The sequence below is a fragment of the Trachinotus anak genome, unplaced genomic scaffold (genome assembly GCF_046630095.1).
Source record: "Trachinotus anak isolate AG129_WGS33_773 ecotype Australia unplaced genomic scaffold, CSIRO_AGI_Tana_v1 ptg000024l, whole genome shotgun sequence".
NCBI classification, from domain to species: Eukaryota; Metazoa; Chordata; class Actinopteri; order Carangiformes; family Carangidae; genus Trachinotus; species Trachinotus anak.
Window position 1 is genome coordinate 4810391 of NW_027273875.1, and position 19158 is coordinate 4829548.

General features: G+C 40.3%; 1 protein-coding gene and 7 non-coding genes across 10 annotated transcripts; all 8 read right to left on the reverse strand.

Annotated features, from left to right (window-relative positions):
* Positions 1-1082: 1082 nt before the first annotated feature.
* trnay-gua (transfer RNA tyrosine (anticodon GUA)) lies at positions 1083-1171 on the reverse strand. Its single transcript is given in 2 exon segments — positions 1083-1118; positions 1135-1171. It is a non-coding gene; the product is annotated as a tRNA-Tyr (tRNA).
* Positions 1172-1568: 397 nt separating this feature from the next.
* trnay-gua (transfer RNA tyrosine (anticodon GUA)) lies at positions 1569-1657 on the reverse strand. The gene is given in 2 exon segments: positions 1569-1604; positions 1621-1657. It is a non-coding gene; the product is annotated as a tRNA-Tyr (tRNA).
* Positions 1658-2042: 385 nt separating this feature from the next.
* On the reverse strand, positions 2043-2131 carry trnay-gua (transfer RNA tyrosine (anticodon GUA)). Its single transcript is given in 2 exon segments — positions 2043-2078; positions 2095-2131. It is a non-coding gene; the product is annotated as a tRNA-Tyr (tRNA).
* Positions 2132-2525: 394 nt separating this feature from the next.
* Positions 2526-2614, reverse strand: trnay-gua (transfer RNA tyrosine (anticodon GUA)). The gene is given in 2 exon segments: positions 2526-2561; positions 2578-2614. It is a non-coding gene; the product is annotated as a tRNA-Tyr (tRNA).
* Positions 2615-2999: 385 nt separating this feature from the next.
* trnay-gua (transfer RNA tyrosine (anticodon GUA)) lies at positions 3000-3088 on the reverse strand. The gene is given in 2 exon segments: positions 3000-3035; positions 3052-3088. It is a non-coding gene; the product is annotated as a tRNA-Tyr (tRNA).
* A 385-nt stretch (positions 3089-3473) lies between these two features.
* trnay-gua (transfer RNA tyrosine (anticodon GUA)) lies at positions 3474-3562 on the reverse strand. Its single transcript is given in 2 exon segments — positions 3474-3509; positions 3526-3562. It is a non-coding gene; the product is annotated as a tRNA-Tyr (tRNA).
* A 397-nt stretch (positions 3563-3959) lies between these two features.
* On the reverse strand, positions 3960-4048 carry trnay-gua (transfer RNA tyrosine (anticodon GUA)). Its single transcript is given in 2 exon segments — positions 3960-3995; positions 4012-4048. It is a non-coding gene; the product is annotated as a tRNA-Tyr (tRNA).
* A 2091-nt stretch (positions 4049-6139) lies between these two features.
* Positions 6140-18087, reverse strand: LOC139607925 (hepatic and glial cell adhesion molecule-like). Of its 3 annotated transcripts, none has more exons than XM_071461273.1 (11): positions 18023-18087; positions 16702-16794; positions 16511-16576; positions 15014-15076; positions 13677-13813; positions 11581-11922; positions 8932-9213; positions 7713-7806; positions 7551-7624; positions 7334-7407; positions 6140-7092 (listed from the first exon to the last, which is right to left on the reverse strand). In XM_071461273.1, the coding sequence occupies exons 5-11, from the start codon at positions 13759-13761 to the stop codon at positions 6943-6945; spliced, it is 1101 nt and encodes a 366-aa protein (XP_071317374.1). In that variant the 5' UTR covers positions 13762-13813; positions 15014-15076; positions 16511-16576; positions 16702-16794; positions 18023-18087; the 3' UTR covers positions 6140-6942. The 3 variants fall into 3 exon arrangements, with proteins under 3 accessions (XP_071317374.1, XP_071317375.1, XP_071317376.1); XM_071461274.1 differs by lacking the exon at positions 18023-18087 and adding an exon at positions 16908-16973; XM_071461275.1 differs by lacking the exon at positions 18023-18087 and having other exon boundaries at positions 16702-16823.
* Positions 18088-19158: the final 1071 nt, after the last annotated feature.

Sequence of the window (19158 nt, forward strand, 5' to 3'; positions counted from 1 at the left end):
AGGAGTAGAACGGCTACTTTCAGTAATGGATCCGTAAGCAAGCTGTGTGTGTAGCGGGAGAGAAAGAGAAAGAGAGACAGAGAGCGAGAGAGAGCAAAAGGGAGAAAGAGAGCAGTGATGCTGGCAACCAGAACAGAGAGTTAGCTAGGTAGTTAGCAGTTACCAGAGAAGCAACGTATGTGCACTTGAGGCTGTTCATCAGTAAATAAATGCTAGACTCCTTCCTACCAAAGTTCCTGCATATCTGTGTTTCCCAACTCGAGTCCAGACAATAAAAACATTCATTGCAGTCATTGGAGTATTTCATTGTCAGTTAATGGTAAGTATTTTGATAGAAGTGATTTTTTTGCTTGGTTCTGCTTTCCTAAAAGTCAGCACATGCCACTGTGGTAAATGTGATGAAAGTAGTTTATTTTCTGGAATGGAGGCAAGGCTCAGTGTATTGGAAGCTGTCAGGAAACCAGAGCAGCTCGGAAGACTGCCCGTAACAAGAGGTGTAGAGTTAAGCTCCAGTTAAGGGTTGAAACGTACACCTCTGACGATTATCGTTGTATCCATGTCACCTGAGGAGGTACAAATGACCCCAACGAAAAGCACATCCTTTGAGCTGGAGTTGAACCAGTGACAGAGGATAACTGCCACTATGAACCTACAGTCCTCCGCTCTACCAACTGAGCTATCGAAGGAGCAGCTCATGGTTCAGTTGTTCCGTTTTTGCATGAGACAGACACTTGGCATAACCAAGCTTTTCAAAGAGCCAACAGTATAGAGAGTGGAACATGGCAAAAGGCCACATTTCTTGTGCTATATCTTTCAATTCCATTCACACGTGAGGACACATATGTGGAGAAAATGTTCATTTTTGGCTGAGCAAATTGACCACTGAAACCAAATGTATGTCTCTGAAAGGGATTTCCTTAACGTGATGGTTTCCAAACGGATGAAGTACAGAAGGTTGATCAAGTCTGAACTTGGATGCACTTTGTCCCTGAACCAATCAAGGGTTGAAACCTACGTCTCTGATGTTTGTTTTTAAATCCTAGTCACCTGAGGAAGTCCAAATGACCCCAACGAAAAGCACGTCCTTCGAGCCGGAGTTGAACCAGCGACCTAAGGATAACTGCCACTATGAACCTACAGTCCTCCGCTCTACCAACTGAGCTATCGAAGGAGCAGCTCATGGTTTAGTTGTTCCGTTTTTGCATGAGACAGACACTTGGCATAACCAAGCTTTTCAAAGAGCCAACAGTATAGAGAGTGGAACATGGCAAAAGGCCACATTTCCTGTGCTATATCTTTCGATTCCATTCACACGTGAGGACACATATGTGGAGAAAATGTTCATTTTTGGCTGAGCAAATTGACCACTGAAACCAAATGTATGTCTCTGAGAGGGATTTCCTTCACGTGATGTTTTCCAAACGGATGAAGTACAGAAGGTTGATCAAGTCTGAACTTGGATGCTGTCTTTCCTCTGAACCAATCAAGGGTTGAAACCTACGTCTCTGATGTTTGTTTTTAAATCCTAGTCACCTGAGGAAGTCCAAATGACCCCAACGAAAAGCACATCCTTCGAGCCGGAATTGAACCAGCGACCTAAGGATAACTGCCACTAGGAACCTACAGTCCTCCGCTCTACCAACTGAGCTATCGAAGGAGCAGCTCATGGCTCAGTTGTTCCATTTTTGCACGAGACAGACACTTGGCATAACCAAGCTTTTCAAAGAGCCAACAGTATAGAGAGTGGAACATGGCAAAAGGCCAAATTTCTTGTGCTATATCTTTTGATTCCATTCACACGTGAGGACACATATGTGGAAAAAATGTTCATTTTTGGCTGAGCAAATTGACCACTGAAACCAAATGTATGTCTCTGAGAGGGATTTCCTTAACATGATGTTTTCCAAACGGATGAAGTACATGAGCTTGATCACATTTGAACTTGGATGCACTTTGTCCCTGAACCACTCAAGGGCTGAAACCTACGTCTTTTTATATCCTAGTCACCTGAGGAGATACAAATGACCCCAATGAAAAGCACGTCCTTCGAGCCGGAGTTGAACCAGCGACCTAAGAATAACTGCCACTATGAACCTACAGTCCTCCGCTCTACCAACTGAGCTAACGAAGGAGCAGCTCATGGCTCAGTTGTTCCATTTTTGCACGAGACAGACACTTGGCATAACCAAGCTTTTCAAAGAGCCAACAGTATGGAGAGTGGAACATGGCAAAAGGCCACATTTCTTGTGCTATATCTTTCAATTCCATTCACACGTGAGGACAAATGTGGAGAAAATGTTCATTTTTGGCTGAGCAAATTGACCACTGAAACCAAATGTATGTCTCTGAAAGGGATTTCCTTAACGTGATGGTTTCCAAACGGATGAAGTACAGGAGGTTGACCACATTTGAACTTGGATGCACTTTGTCCCTGAACCAATCAAGGGTTGAAACCTACGTCTCTGATGTTTGTTTTTAAATCCTAGTCACCTGAGGAAGTCCAAATGACCCCAACGAAAAGCACGTCCTTCGAGCCGGAATTGAACCAGCGACCTAAGGATAACTGCCACTAGGAACCTACAGTCCTCCGCTCTACCAACTGAGCTATCGAAGGAGCAGCTCATGGCTCAGTTGTTCCATTTTTGCACGAGACAGACACTTGGCATAACCAAGCTTTTCAAAGAGCCAACAGTATGGAGAGTGGAACATGGCAAAAGGCCAAATTTCTTGTGCTATATCTTTCGATTCCATTCACACGTGAGGACACATATGTGGAAAAAATGTTCATTTTTGGCTGAGCAAATTGACCACTGAAACCAAATGTATGTCTCTGAGAGGGATTTCCTTAACGTGATGTTTTCCAAACGGATGAAGTACATGAGCTTGATCACGTTTGAACTTGGATGCACTTTGTCCCTGAACCACTCAAGGGCTGAAACCTACATCTTTTTATATCCTAGTCTCCTGAGGAAGTCCAAATGACCCCAACGAAAAGCACGTCCTTCGAGCCAGAATTGAACCAGCGACCTAAGGATAACTGCCACTAGGAACCTACAGTCCTCCGCTCTACCAACTGAGCTATCGAAGGAGCAGCTCATGGCTCAGTTGTTCCATTTTTGCACGAGACAGACACTTGGCATAACCAAGCTTTTCAAAGAGCCAACAGTATGGAGAGTGGAACATGGCAAAAGGCCAAATTTCTTGTGCTATATCTTTCGATTCCATTCACACGTGAGGACACATATGTGGAAAAAATGTTCATTTTTGGCTGAGCAAATTGACCACTGAAACCAAATGTATGTCTCTGAGAGGGATTTCCTTAATGTGATGTTTTCCAAACGGATGAAGTACATGAGCTTGATCACATTTGAACTTGGATGCACTTTGTCCCTGAACCACTCAAGGGCTGAAACCTACGTCTTTTTATATCTTAGTCACCTGAGGAGGTACAAATGACCCCAACGAAAAGCACGTCCTTCGAGCCGGAGTTGAACCAGCGACCTAAGGATAACTGCCACTATGAACCTACAGTCCTCCGCTCTACCAACTGAGCTATCGAAGGAGCAGCTCATGGTTTAGTTGTTCCGTTTTTGCATGAGACAGACACTTGGCATAACCAAGCTTTTCAAGGAGCCAACAGTATAGAGAGTGGAACATGGCAAAAGGCCACATTTCCTGTGCTATATCTTTCGATTCCATTCACACGTGAGGACACATATGTGGAGAAAATGTTCATTTTTGGCTGAGCAAATTGACCACTGAAACCAAATGTATGTCTCTGAGAGAGATTTCCTTCACGTGATGTTTTCCAAACGGATGAAGTACAGAAGGTTGATCAAGTCTGAACTTGGATGCTGTCTTTCCTCTGAACCAATCAAGGGTTGAAACCTACGTCTCTGATGTTTGTTTTTAAATCCTAGTCACCTGAGGAAGTCCAAATGACCCCAACGAAAAGCACGTCCTTCGAGCCGGAATTGAACCAGCGACCTAAGGATAACTGCCACTAGGAACCTACAGTCCTCCGCTCTACCAACTGAGCTATCGAAGGAGCAGCTCATGGCTCAGTTGTTCCATTTTTGCACGAGACAGACACTTGGCATAACCAAGCTTTTCAAAGAGCCAACAGTATGGAGAGTGGAACATGGCAAAAGGCCAAATTTCTTGTGCTATATCTTTCGATTCCATTCACACGTGAGGACACATATGTGGAAAAAATGTTCATTTTTGGCTGAGCAAATTGACCACTGAAACCAAATGTATGTCTCTGAGAGGGATTTCCTTAACGTGATGTTTTCCAAACGGATGAAGTACAGGAGGTTGATCAAGTCTGAACTTGGATGCACTTTGTCCCTGAACCAATCAAGGGTTGAAACCTACGTCTTTTTATATCCAAGTCACCTGAGGAGCTACAAATGACCCCAACGAAAAGCTCGTCCTTCGAGCCGGAGTTGAACCAGCGACCTAAGGATAACTCACAAATGGCAGGGCTATGCTGAGCATGGAATGATGGGGGAGGAGCTGGCAGGTGAGGCAGTGGCTTGAGGGAAGTCAGAGGGTGGTGAGGAGCTGGTAAGTAAGCGGGGGTGGCCCAAGGAAACTGATTATTTCAGAAACATGAGGAGAAATTTCAGAATACCCAATTTTAGCACCAAAGCGCAATTAGTACCAAACTGGCTGAAGCAACAAACTGGGAAAGAGAGGACGAAGAACTGGTATTTAAATACTGCTTGGCTGATGAGATGATGGAGAACAGGTGAGTAGACAGATTAGTAGTTAGGCAGCCAGGTTAAAGCGAGGAGCACCACACCCACTGCCCACACACACAAACACAGAGAGAGACAGATAGGGGAGGACAGGAAATACAAGGGATGACCTAGATTTATGGCAGTGACCATGACAGGTATTGATGCTTGTAACATCCATAATTTTGTACAGTTTTAGTACTTACTTTCTAGAATTTAAATGTATATTTTCATACTTGAAAGACTTGTCTACACTTTCAATTTGCACCTCTCACGCTGTCAGTAGTAACAAACATTAAGACACATTGCAGAAACCCCGAAATATTACTTTCACTAAAATATGAAACACGCAGAAAAAATAATTTGTGAAGCTGTATTTAGCAACCTTTGTGTTATATGACTGGTATATATGTGACGGTATTTGTACTACGTTTTTAATCATTATGAAAATTTAAAATTTTCTGTTGATTGACTTATCTATTTATTAACTTGTTTTTGAAATATTCATACTCATATCAGAAGTCAAAACATTCTTATGCACATTAAAATATTTCACGTAAGAATCCTCATAGGCAAACAAAACACCAAGAAGGGGAAAATGTATCATGAGTTAACCAGTGTCACCTCCTTGCATGCGAGGGCAACCTCAGCAGGTTCAGTCAATTTCTGGAAATACAACAATCAGTAATCAGAGCAATATTTACAAGGATTGACTATATATTATAGGTGACAATAATAGTTTTTCAAACCTTCTCTGTATGTGGATGTTAGCCTTGATATCCTCCAGCCTCTTTGCTGGGGTTCTCTTTTAGCTGGCCAGTAATCTGGGCTGGACTCTTCCCCAGGCCTCACTCATGCAGAAGATGAGTAACCCATTTGTCACAGACATATCTTTGAAACGTTAATAAATTATTTTGACTATACTTTTGACTAATATTTTTCCACACTGCACAAAGACATGTTATATGTGTATGTGTGCATGGTTACATGTAATGTACCTGCATGTCAGGATGACACTGAACTTGTGAGTGGTGAGCCAGGTCCAGCTGCTGGAGAATCTCCTGATCCCACAACAGGTAGCCTGCAGTCAATAACAAGGACCTGGCGTACCCTCCTATGCAGATTCTTAGTACAACCAGGATTAGTACAGATTAGTACAGAAAAGCCATACCTTCCACAGCAGTAGAGTGTGGATGAAGGATCTGCAAGGGGTTGGGGTGTAGATGAGGGGAGCTGTCCTGTATGTTCGTTTGCAAAAAGCATGTTCAAGTATTTGTGTTATTTAAGAGCACGCATTTTGCGAGTAACTAAGCCAAGAGGCACATCTTAAAGGCCATAAAGACTCAAAGAGTACAGCAGAACTAGTACAATAAACTTGAGAAACATTCTTCTCACTCTTTGTTTTGAGAATTTCACATTTTTATTTAAGTTTGTATAAAATTTTAATACTATGACCCCTCCTTCAACATAGTGTTGTCTTTCCTCTCATTGAGAATGCTATTAAATAATCTAGTAGAACTAAAAAAAAAAAGTTATCACAGAATATTACACAGTAACTGCTGGATTTCATTGAACACTACAGAAAATATCCATAACACTGTAACAGAATAGCATTTCTAAGGGTGATTTTTATTGTATTTATTTATTTATTTTTATATGAAATTTATCAATACTCTTTTTCACATTTAACCTTTATAAACAACAAATCCCATGTTGTATGGTGATGATTTTGAAATGACAGTAAAGCGTAAACAGAAGTATGGATGGGCAGGAGTGTTTGCCATTCAAATGACATTCTCTCCATTACACAACAGCTACATCTTACCAACCCCACCTAAGCTTTATGAAGACTACATGCCAAACCCCTAATTTCTGGTTTTGTAGTTCCAGTAACCAGTGACAGTAGTGGTGTGTGGTGAACCCAGACTTCAAAGCCATTTCAAAAATGTCTGATGTAATACTCCCTTCACATTTCCCTACAGGCTGTGCTTCTAATCTTAAAAGCAACTGCTATTTAAGTCACAGTTTACTTTAATAATATCAACAAGCAGTAATGACATTGTAAAGCCCCAGAAAATGGTTTCGAGACCGTTTCCTAACTCCCGACGGATTTGCAGGGAGTTGCCATCAGGAGACGTATACACTAGGACAGTCTGACCTCCCAGTTGCTGTGACGTAGAGAGTGTTAGCTGACGGGCTTTCAGGTGTACCTATGGGTGGAGCAGGTAGGGGACCCAGGGGACTTTGTAAGAGAAGTGGTGTACTTGGGGTAACTGGTGTAGCACGGTGGGTTGTCAAATTCAGAAGGAGATCCGATACTGTTGCTGGATGAGTCATCCATGGAGGGATCCTGCAAAACAAGACAACTTCAGCCTAAATGCAATCTCTGCTAAACAAAGTTCATTTAATAAAACAGTATTTATTTATCTATTTTATATAATGCTGTATAAAAAGAAAAAAAAGGTCACTCTGCTGTTTCTATTGTGGGGTATGATCCAGGAACAACTAGAATTGCTGCAGATTTTTAGTCTTGCTACCTTTTGTGAGTCACAGAATCTAATAAATTCAGAGTGGTGGTGAGAGAGTGTTACCTTTTGCTGCAGTATGTAAAGCGAAGTTACTGCATTTATTCCATTATGCTCTGTCATTTTTGGAGGCACATCATCTGTGGCAAAGCAGAGACAAAACATTGGACAGTCTATCATGCACCTTGTCTGATTTCATGATAGGGACTACTCCAGCCTCATGTTAGATTAGCTGATCACTTTTTGTATTAAGTATCAATACAGTAGAATATTATTTACTTACCTCTGGTATTGATTGTTGAGCGATGAGAGCGTTCATAAAACCTGGAGAGAGGCTTTCTAGGTGGATGTCTTGGCCTAACAAAGACAAAATGTTATCATTGCATTTCTAAAATCAGTCTGACATTATTTGAGGTTGATTTGAAAGGCTGATAACAATTCTTACTTTTTGGAAGGTGTCCAGCAGGCACATACTGTTACCAAGGTGATGAGGAGGAAGATACCTCCAGTGGAAAGAATGATATAAAGGGAACTTCTTTCTGGTAGGATTTAAGATTACAGCTAATGAATATTAACAGTGAACAGAACAACACAGGAACCTGCAAGAAAGGATTTTACATAGTACAATTGTTAAAATATATTTGAAAAATGTATTTGCAAACTGTACTGTGAAGCTGATAAAAATTTAAACCAAATTGTACGTATAATAAGTAAATGAATTAAAACCAAATCAAAGAACAATCAAGGTGGTGTGGGGAGACTACTCCTGCAAAGTCTCCTGTCAGAAAGAGCCTTTTATGGGTGGATCAGCTGCCACTGATTGGTTGGAACTAATGATTGGTCTGTTCCTCTTAAGCTGTTAAACAGAAGGCAGATACACTGAAACACACTATACAGGACATAACAAATGTTAGCACACTAGACACTTGCCAAAAAGACATATTAGCATTTAGCTCAAAGCTTCACTGTGACTAAGTCCTGCCTCACAGAGTTTGGCTGGGAAGTTGGTCACATTGTTAACAATAACAAATTTTAGCCCAGCAACTGTAAAATAGCTTAAATAACTTTATTGTCTAGATGTTATTTAAATTATATATTCATTTGTGGTTAACTTTCTGCCTTTCTGCAATTTAGTCCAGTGACTGGAGTGTCCTCTCTGACCTGATTCTCTGATTGGAGTTATTTTCCTCTGTTGCCGAAACTAGTTATAGTTTCAGAATCCACAAGCCTTTTTTGTGGACATATAATGACATATAATGTATTTATGTATCAGGTTACAGAGACATGGTTAAAGCACACCGATAGTGTCACCCAAGTGAAAGATTAAGCCAGTGTTTATAAAAATACCAGTGCTACAGAAACAATTAAGTAGAAGAAACTACCTTTTCTAGTAGTATTTAAATAGCATTTTAACTTTCAGATCTGACTGAATTGTTGATAGAATATAAAAACTGAAACATGGGTCTTTGGTTCTAATGTTTCAAACTGTTTGCGTCATGTGATTTAGGTTTTTTTATTTGTGTTCTTCTGTGTTCTCCTGTCAAACAGTATACTGTATACTGTAGTTAACAGATCTACCTCCTGCTGCCCATGTCACTGTGTCTAGCACGATGGGTTTAGCTCTTGCTATCACTGTAACAAAGAACAAAGACAGTATCACATACTGTAGACAGTCAATCTGATAGGTAGGCTTGACATATTGCCCACAGGATTCTCCACTGCGCAGCTGTAGATATCATCATCTGCCATCAACACTCGTGTGATGGTCAAGAGCTTCTGGTCAGGTGACAACACGAATCTTGTTTCATTGGTCTGAGGCTTTCCACCTTTGAACCACCTGTATGTAGTCCTGGTTCCATTGTCATGGGAGCAGTTGAGGATGACGTTCTCACTGAGCTCCAGTACTGATGAAGCCTCCATGTGGATATAGGGCCTGGATATTGGTTCTGGATATAGGTGACAGTAAATACAATAGTTTTCACATGTAAATAAACAAAAAGAAAGTACAGTAACAAACTGCTTTCTATGTTGTATGTACAGTAACATTTAGGTCTATACAATATTACAACAAACAGCTATTTTAGAAAAAAACATTTCACAAACCAGAAGAAATTGCTCTTTTTAATTCTTAATTCTGAACAGATTTTTGGCTACTTTGGGGCAGCAGAGACAAGCTGCAAACACAAAACTAATTATCAATTACTACTACTGCTTACTAGTACTAATAATTACTAATACGCACATCTTGCTGATACATAGCAAAATTAGGGTGAATTTAGAGTTGTGTTCTGTTCACCCGATGAATGTAAGTCCCATATTTTTTTATGTACTATCTTTCTTTCATTCAGCCTTTCATCAGAAATCTGCAGTTTATTGCATATAAAATATATGCTGATACCAATTAATCTATGATAAGCTAATATCAACCGATAGTATCAACCTGGCTGTTTTGTTGGTGTTTCTTTAGACTAAAGTGATATGGATTTATATGTTAGACTGTGGGTTATTATGCAGAGGAAGACAAGACATTTGTTTTTTTGTTTTGTTTTACAAGTCAAACAAAGTCTTGACAGTCAAGTCCCAAGTGTGAAAGTACAATTAATTATCGTGCAATTTTCTGGAAATTGACAAAAAATATTATATAATGAATAATTATATTGAGGTATGCCACTTGGAAAATTCATGACATTTGGCTGATGGAAACATAGCATATTAATGTATTGTAGATGGCTCTTAAGAGGCATTTTTAACAGGGGACTGCATTCTCTGCAGTAGAGTAGGAAGAAGGGGTCTCCTTGACACAGACTGGCTCCTGTGGAACGTCATATCCCCCTCCTACTCTTCTCCAGGATACAGGTGACCTTCACTCAGGCTTCTATGTGGGCAGGGCTGATGTCATTCTTCCACTATGACATACACCACTGAACTGCAACATATTAGGAGGTGTTTTCCACTAACCTCCTTGCTTGTCAAGCTGGCAAGATCTGTCTCTGTTAGGTTAGAGGTGAGCATGAGCAACAAGTGGTCTATGGTCACCACATGCATATCATTATTATCACCGTACACAATATCTAGTAGTGTAGTCCATAGACACACACAAACACACACCTAGATGATATTTTACAAATATATATGTTATCTATGTTCATAAACCAAGCACACAAATTCTACATTTTAATATTTTTTTCTCATACATTGAAGTCTCTGCACACCCACACAGGTGTTTTGAGTTATTTTGGCTGATCAGACCTCTTCTCAGGACTGTGCAGGCTTGTACAGTTTGTTTGGTTGACAACTCCCTCATGCCAGTGTGACTGAGCTGCAACCTCCATTTCAGTCCTACATGGCTGTAACTGTGACAAGTAAACAAAATACAACATGTACCAACAGCATAAACAGCATACCAAAAACCACGTATTTCACATGGCTTGTAGTGGCTGAATCTGATTACAAAATGTTCTGTAGTGTCTCTGCCACCACTTAAGAGCTGTGGGAAAAAAACGCATCTCCACAAGACATTCGTCACCATACCCGTTGCCTCACAAGCTGCCTGCACTCCATTTAACTGGGTTTTCCTGTCCTATCTTCTACACAACAAGGGCACAAGAAGTGCATGGAGGTGCACATGGAGTCCAGTGTCCTCAAATAACTCCTAGCTTAACACTACCCACCAAAATGGCAAAGTGAAAGCACCTGTGTCGGTATCTATGTAAGGCTTTTAAATCTGTCAGGTAGGGTAGCTTTTCAAACATTGGACAGTTTTAGTAGAACATCTCAGCATTTTGGGAAACTGCTTGAAGCTGGGTTAACAGTTGCACACTGGTATTTAGGGTGCATCCAGGCAATGTGGGGTCTTCCTTTGAGGAGCAGGGCATGAAAATGGCTTCAGTCCAGCCTGAAATATCTCTGAAACCTGACATCATGCAGATATGACTCGCGAATCTAGAGTGGACTTGGAGATCCTACACGTCCACAAAGATTTTTCTGGGCACAAAAAGCTTCAATCATGAGAATAAATGTGTGGCTCACACACAAATAAATTCCCTTCAAAATATATATTTCCACAACCCACCAGGTTGGCAAGTTAATTATGCTGAATTTGTCACCATGAACACATCACTGCCAACATAATTATTGGCTGGGAAGGAGTCAGACATTGTTATTTTAATAGCCCATTAGTCAAGAGTAAGTGTTCCAAATCTGGAGTCAAGCCAACAATCACCAAACTTGGGACTTGAGTTGGATTAGAGACTAATGTGATCATAACCTGAAATTACCCGTACAGCATTGTACAATAGAACTTCTCCTCCTACCATCCACAGTGAGTGTGATGCTGCCCTCTCCTGTAAAGGTGTCATCTGTGATGGAGATCTCCACGTCGTAAGTACCGTCATCGGAGAATCTGAGGTTGTGGAGAAGCAGAGTCCCATTCTCAAACACCAGGATACGGTCACGATACTCAGGCCTCAGGGTGCCAATGATGTCAGTTCCAATCGACTGGACAACAGTGACAGACTTTTCCCTCTGGAGCTGCCACTTGATGACTGGCAGGTCTAGGCTGAAACTACTGTAGCGGACAGACAGAAGGGCCTCCCCTCCTACTGTACCTCTGATTAGAGTGTTGGGGATAGTCATATTCACTGCCAGCACCTCACCTGGAGAGAAACACAGACAAGATGTTGCTGTGTTACATTTTCTTTCCTCATATCATCACAATTCCATCATAGCTTAACTTCTACAAGTTAAATATCACACGGCTTTAATCTCTTATTGTGATTGACTGATTTTTGGTTTTGGTGAATGCAGATACACTCATTACCCTGCTGCATCTCTACTGAACGTTGCCCTATAAACACAGAGTTCAACTGCAAGCAATGAAGATGAAAAAAAGAGTTTTAAGTTTTTAAGGTTGACTGACAGACTACTATGTTTGACATATCCATAATCAGTTTATAAGGAACACCTAGCTAAAACTAATGCAGTCAAATAACAGCCATGCAGTAAATCCTGAATGCTTGACAGTACAGTTATTGTTGAAATTATTTTAGAGGAGTGTTGATTCAGCTTTATGATAATTTTGGAGGATTAATTTGTGGTGCTGTAGGCACTGTATAGCATTGCATAGATGGGTGTTCTGTGTAGCCTACTTGATATAAAAGGGGTGGACAGAATTGCAGAAACACCTGTCAGTATAATGTAATACAATCAGCCCTGTAGGGATACTGGGTTGTCTATCACAATAACTCTATGAACAATTATAATTGACATTTCTCCTACATACAGGCAAGATGTAAATGTTCCTCATTTTGCTGTGTGATTACAGTAAGCATTTTTGTTTTTTCAACTACAGTGAGTGACACAGTAGTTAACTGAAGGCTAGTGTGGGCATCACACCCCATCACTGCTGTGTACTGGAGCCAGTTTGCATGGCAGATCCACATTACCATGGTAACAGCTGTCAGTCCTTGGGATGGGCGAGCATGAGCCAACAAAAGTGAGGATTGTTTGTTCAAATTTCCTTCTTGGCAGTTCATGAAAAGAGCACTGGGAGCAATCCAGATGCCATGCTAGCCTTGCAGAAACAGAGCAGCTCAGTGACTCTGGTGCTAGCCACAACAATTGCAGAACAGGGATGAGACACAGCCACAGCTGAAAATAACTAAACATCTGAAAACACTTGTTCTTGTACAGTCTGTAGACACAATTACTGTATTACTTACAAAAGGGTGGGCACAAGACTGTTAAAGCACCCACATAGTCTGATGCAATCAAATACCCCAACAACAAATACTACCTTTGTGATGTCTATAATATTCAGTTTACACAGCATTGTCCATTTTTTCTGATGCTATAATTAAGGGTGACATTGAACATGTTACAATATTATGCAAAACAATGCAGAAGTTAACACAAACCTCTGGTCATATCATATTGTAGTACCTGTAGTGTATTAAGCATGCAACTTTAAAATCACCAGCCAATGATGTTGACATTTTTTTCTGATCCCCAGCTAGCAATTTAGAGACAGGCTGTCCCAGTGACTGCAGATCATACTGAAAGTATGCAAATGGTATTGAGCAACACTGCATTTGTAAGAAGCAAGAGGTTATTCCAAAATTATGACTGCAAATTGTATTTTTTTGATTGCCTTATAGTAAAACAAACAAACGAAAAATTAAATGAAAACAGTAACCAGACTTCTTTAATCAGTTGTTATGTATCTGCTACATTGTTAACTATGTGTGATATTAAAAGTTACACAATCTTCCAGAGACATTTCAGAAACATCAGAACATTGTGAGGCAAAACTATGTGATCAACTTAGCATAACATCAGTTTGATGGGGCATAACATCAGCAAATACTGAAGCAATTTTATAGCAAATTCTAAAGTAGAAAACATGACATACCTGAATTGAAGAAACCAAGAGATATAAACAATAAAATCCGGGAAATTGCTTTGACTTTTGAAGGAGTCTCCTTCTCTGCCTTCATCTTGGGTCTCAAGCTTTGTTTTCCTCCCAGACAACCAACATAATCTGTGACTCTGGGCAGGACCGAGGACACAGTTAGTCATTCAGTCTCTGTAGGGACTGAGCACATGTTGTTCTCAAAAGCTGCTGCAGAAACTGGACAAAAGTGTGTGTGTCTAGATGTCCTTTTCATATGTTTACTTAGCTTTATGTTTTTGTTGCAATAGTATGTGATGTAATCATAAGCAAAAGCTTTAGCACAACCATGAGCTGATATGTATGTATCAGTGTTGTTTGAGCAAACACAATTTACTTGTTTTTCAGCCTCACCAATGGTGGAGCTAAATAATTGAGCATAATTGGCTAATTGCCTCGTGCGAGGCTGGACGAGCCCGACCCCCAGGGGGCCCTGCGCCCAGCCATCTCTACTCCCCCGACTTACTCCCCCGACTTACTCCCCCGACTTACTCCCCCGACTTACTCCCCCGACTTACTCCCCCGACTTACTCCCCCGACTTACTCCCCCGACTTACTCCCCCGACTTACTCCCCCGACTTACTCCCCCGACTTACTCCCCCGACTTACTCCCCCGACTTACTCCCCCGACTTACTCCCCCGACTTACTCCCCCGTCCAAATGATTTTGAATTTGGGAAGTAATGTTTACAAGTAATTCCAAAAGTTGTAGTTGTAAATCAAACTTCATAAACCTGTAAAATAAATCCACAGGAGAAATGGAAGTTTGTACATGTAAAATAAAAATGTCATCCTTTGAGAAAGACATTTGTATTTGCTACAAAGACAGACTCTCTGAATAAAACTACACAAATGGTCAGTGGTGAGGGTTTAACACATTAAAGAAACGCTTTTGTAAATGTCTGTGTACAGATAAAAAGCTGAAAACTCTAAAACTCAGCGGGTCACACACAGCAGAGTTTCACAGTTTCCTGCTCTGTATCAGCACAGTTGTTGACAAAACCATTTATTTATTTAGTGTTTTTGCTTAACCTCAACACTGATCATTTGTTCATAGTTTTGAGTCACAAAGTCTTTTTTTTTTGTAACAAATACAAATGTCTTTGTCAAAAGGAAAAAATAATTTTTCCATGCACAGACTTGACTTTCTCATACAGATTCATTTCACAGGTTTACAAAGGTTGATTTACAACTACAAACGTTGGAATTATTTGTGAACATCACTTCACAAGTTCAAAATCATTTGGACCCTAATTTGAGCCTATATCGGTATGGGGTGGAGTCATGAATATGACTTACCATTTTTGCTGGTTGTGGAGGACGACAAGGTGTGGTATTGGCCTGAGTTGGATTCTGGCATCCCTATGAAAACATACAATGGTACTGTATTAAATACAATGACTTTCCATTGCAGGGCAAAGTTGTAGATGAAGTGATATTTTACACCTTGTAGAGTCTTGGTCAGTAAAATGATAAATCAAACAGAGTTGTTACTGAGTAGTTCCTCATTAATTCATCATTATATCATCAAATAAGTTCCTTTACAACCAATCAGAGACAGCAAGTTTCCAAACAAGTATATTGATTGTCATCACTAATTTATCAAAAAACCAACATGGATGTGATTACAAATATGAATACTTGCGTTGAAACTTGCCGTCTCTATTCGTTGTGAAGTAATTCATTGTGATATAATGACGAAGAAATGACGAGCTACTCTGTAACAACTCTGTTTGATGCATCACTTTGCTCACCAAAGCTATGCAAGCTGTAAAAAAAAAAAAAAAAAAAAAAAAAAGACAAAGTTCCCTTTAGTTTGCAACATAGTTCTGTTCTAATGTGTTGTAAATTACCCTCTAAGAACATAATTCTAGTTTTGTCTAATTTGATACCAAGTACAGCTTGTTATGTCTTATTAGTGTACAGTGAAAAGTGCAAATATGATTTGCATTTGTAAAAAGAAAAACTGTACTGAAAAATAAAAACTGAGCAACTGATATCAGTGGTGACGTAACGCAAAGACACTGTGGAAGACGGTGCTTTTGCCAAATCTGTGAACAGATACAGAGCAGCAAACTGTAGAACTTGATGCTCAAAATTCCTTCACAGTGTACGACCCTGAGGTTACAAGTACAATTTTGACTCCATCCTTACATTTTGAAAATGATTGGACAAAGACAGTCCAATCAGAAAGCAGATTCCACTCAAAGGGCAGGTGGTTCTGTTGCTTTCATCTGTCGCAGATCCTGAACAGTGTAGTAGATATTAAAGCCAGCGCTGTTGTCCATCTTGAAAATCTACCACGTTTTAGGATGTGCGATAGAGATGAAGATAACAGAAAAACCTGCTCTCTAATTGGACTCTGCTTTGTGATTGGACTGTCTTTGTCCAATCATTTTAAGCTGTAAGGATGGCGTCAAAAGTGTGCTTGTAAATTCAGTGTCACACACTGTGTAGGAACTTTGAACACCAAGTTTTACACAGTTGTCTGCTTTGTATCTATACATAGACATTGACAAAAGCAGTTCTTCCACGGCATCTTTGTGTTACCTCACCACTAATTTCATTTGGTCAGATTTTAAAATCACATGGTCTTTTTACAAACACAAATCTCCTCTACACAAGCACAATGTCTTCACGTGTATATACTTGAGTTTCTCACACAGATTTTGCAGGTTTACAAAGATTGATTTAAAACAACACTTGGAATTATTGTGAACATCACTTTATAAGCTCAAAATCCTTTTGATCCTAGTTTAGGTATAGGTATGTGATGGAGTCATGCCCATGACTTACCATTTTTTGCTGGTTGTGGGGCACCATACAGGATGTGGTCCTGGCCTGAGGTGGGTTCTGGCATCTCTATGAAAACATGCAGTTATACGAAAATACATTTTCTATTGCAGAGCAAATCAAGACATTTTAGGCAGCTTCTCACAAAACAATATTGAGAAACATTTTTACTTTAAATAATTCATTTCACTTACCATTATAAACTCAGTCAAGTGCAAGTTATGAAGTTAGCTCCCATCAGTTTCAAAGGAGGTTACCACACACAGCTCCAACTGCAAAAAGGAATCCTGGAAAGATTTTTAAAACCTTACATTACTTGGTTGTGGTTTAAGTGGCATTTACTGGTGCCAAAAAAAAAGAGAAGTTGTGTTTTTTTTTTTTTTGTCTTTTTAAACCTTACTGATTGGTCAATGACAATTCAGTTGCGTTCAGCTCCATGGCAGATCCTGAAAGGTGTATTAGATTTTCAAGATGGAGGACAGCATGGGCTTGAAAATCTACTACACCTTTCAGGGTATAGGCAGAGATGAAGGTAAAGGAACCACCTGCTCTCTGATTGGACTTGTCATTTTTGAGCATAGGGGTGGGCGATCTGGCCAAAGGTCATATGTCAATCTTTCGAGCTTTATCACGATCTACATTGTTTCCACTGATCTTATTGTGAAAGTCCTAACCGGAAGTAACGACGTCTTTTTCCGCCGCTTTGACACCAACTCTAGATGTTAGCTAGCTAGCAGCTCTTCCTTGCCAACAATGTTGTCTTGTCTTACATGTACAAATTGTGCCACAACCAATCATATATATATATATATATATATATATATATATATATATATATATAAAAGCGCTTTGATTTGAAAGTGAAGTCGCTGCTAACCAGCTGCTAATATGCTGCTAACCAGCTGCTCCGCCTCCTGTGTGCCGCCTTTACCACAGGTGTCTCATTGGCTGGTGACATTAGCTCTTGTTCTGCTCAGGTGAAGAATATAATAATATATAATATAATATAATATATGTCTGTGAGCCAAATGCTCCAGGCTGCAGAACAAGGGCCGCTGTCGCCAGCTGCGGTTAGCATGCTAGCTGTTTAACAGGTGGCAGTGGGCAGGTTAGCAGCATTAACCCTGGACATTAACCAGGGCTGTCTAAATATAGCAGCTTTAATGAAGGCATCTGTACATTCATATTAAAAGTTGATCATATGCCAAAGTGAGATCACCCACCCCTAGTTTCACAGTTTTCTGCTCTGTATCTGCACAAAGAGTATAACAAAAGCACAACTTCTGTCACATCGTCTCTGCATCAGCTCTCCACTGGTATCTCCAACAATAATATCACTTCTCAGAGATTCAGCAGCTACAAAAACTCTGTTCAGTATATTCAGCGTCTCATTTGTGCCGAGTTTCCCTCTTTGCAAACAAAACAATAAGCATCAATATTTCAGTTTATTTCTCTTATGATGCAAAGGACTCATCCTCCAAACAGGCTCTGATGGAGTAAAGTGAACTCTCTTACCTTCGGTGGTGCTGCAGAGGAGCAGATCCGCTGGAGGCTGTTGACAGAGCAAAGCCTCAGTTTCTGCCTCATGTTTGTCGCTGGTTTTTAAAGAAGAAAACGCGCGTTTTCTGCCCAATCAGCGCAGGAGGGCAGCGGATAAACAGCGGCTCTCTGCTGCTCTGCTGGTTCCTCGGCTCTTCCTGCTCCACCGGCCTCCCCACTGTCACAAGGATCAGCGTGTTTCTGCGTGATTGTCCCCGGTTTATATTTCTGACTTTACTCACATCATTCTGGCAAAGACTCGACCGAGTCTAACGAGTTTTCGTCCGGTTTGTCTCATGGACACACGGGAAATATTAAAGCAGCAAACATGAAGGCCAGAAACAACAGGAAGTGCCGGTGAAGGAAATGTTTAAAGTTCATAAACTGCAGCGGTGAGTGAAGGTAGCAGCCCAACAACAGCTGTGCAAAGTTTAACTTACTAGTAAAAAATAAATAATCACAACATTCATAAACATACAGTTCATTCGTTTGAAAGCAACTTTGAATAAATAAAAGGCTTAAATGTCACCAGTGATTCCTGGGCCCCAGGACCAGTGAAGTCTGTGTTTGAAAACATGTCACTCTGTCCTAAAGCTGGAAATCAGAGAATCCTCTATAGACAACACAACGGCACTGACTTTGAAATGTTAGCAGCTGTGTCTTCCATCAAAACACTGATTAAAATCTGTCAGTGATCAATGAAAATGTGGAATGCAGGAAATGCATCAGTCTTTAATTGAATCACTCACATTGAGAGCAAATGAACAGATACAGCAGAAAAACAGACTCTGGAACGATTGACTAAAAAAGTCAAAGGTTTGTTCTCATCATCTACCGCTGAAATTAATTTGAGCCACTGGGGGGAAATTAGTTACCTTGCTAACCCTATAATCTACAGTAGCTGTGCTGTGTTCCTCCTAACACGTCTCATTTGGCTTTAAATTGGGTACAAAATTTGAAATTTGAATCTCATTTCGGGCCAAGAAATGATATAAACATTTTATGGCCTCACAGCATCAGAGCCCTGTTCATTGTTAAAGAGCAAACCGGGTTGACATCGAACATTAATGTTCTCTCTTTGGTTTCTAACTTCAGTGAAGAGCTGCATGTTC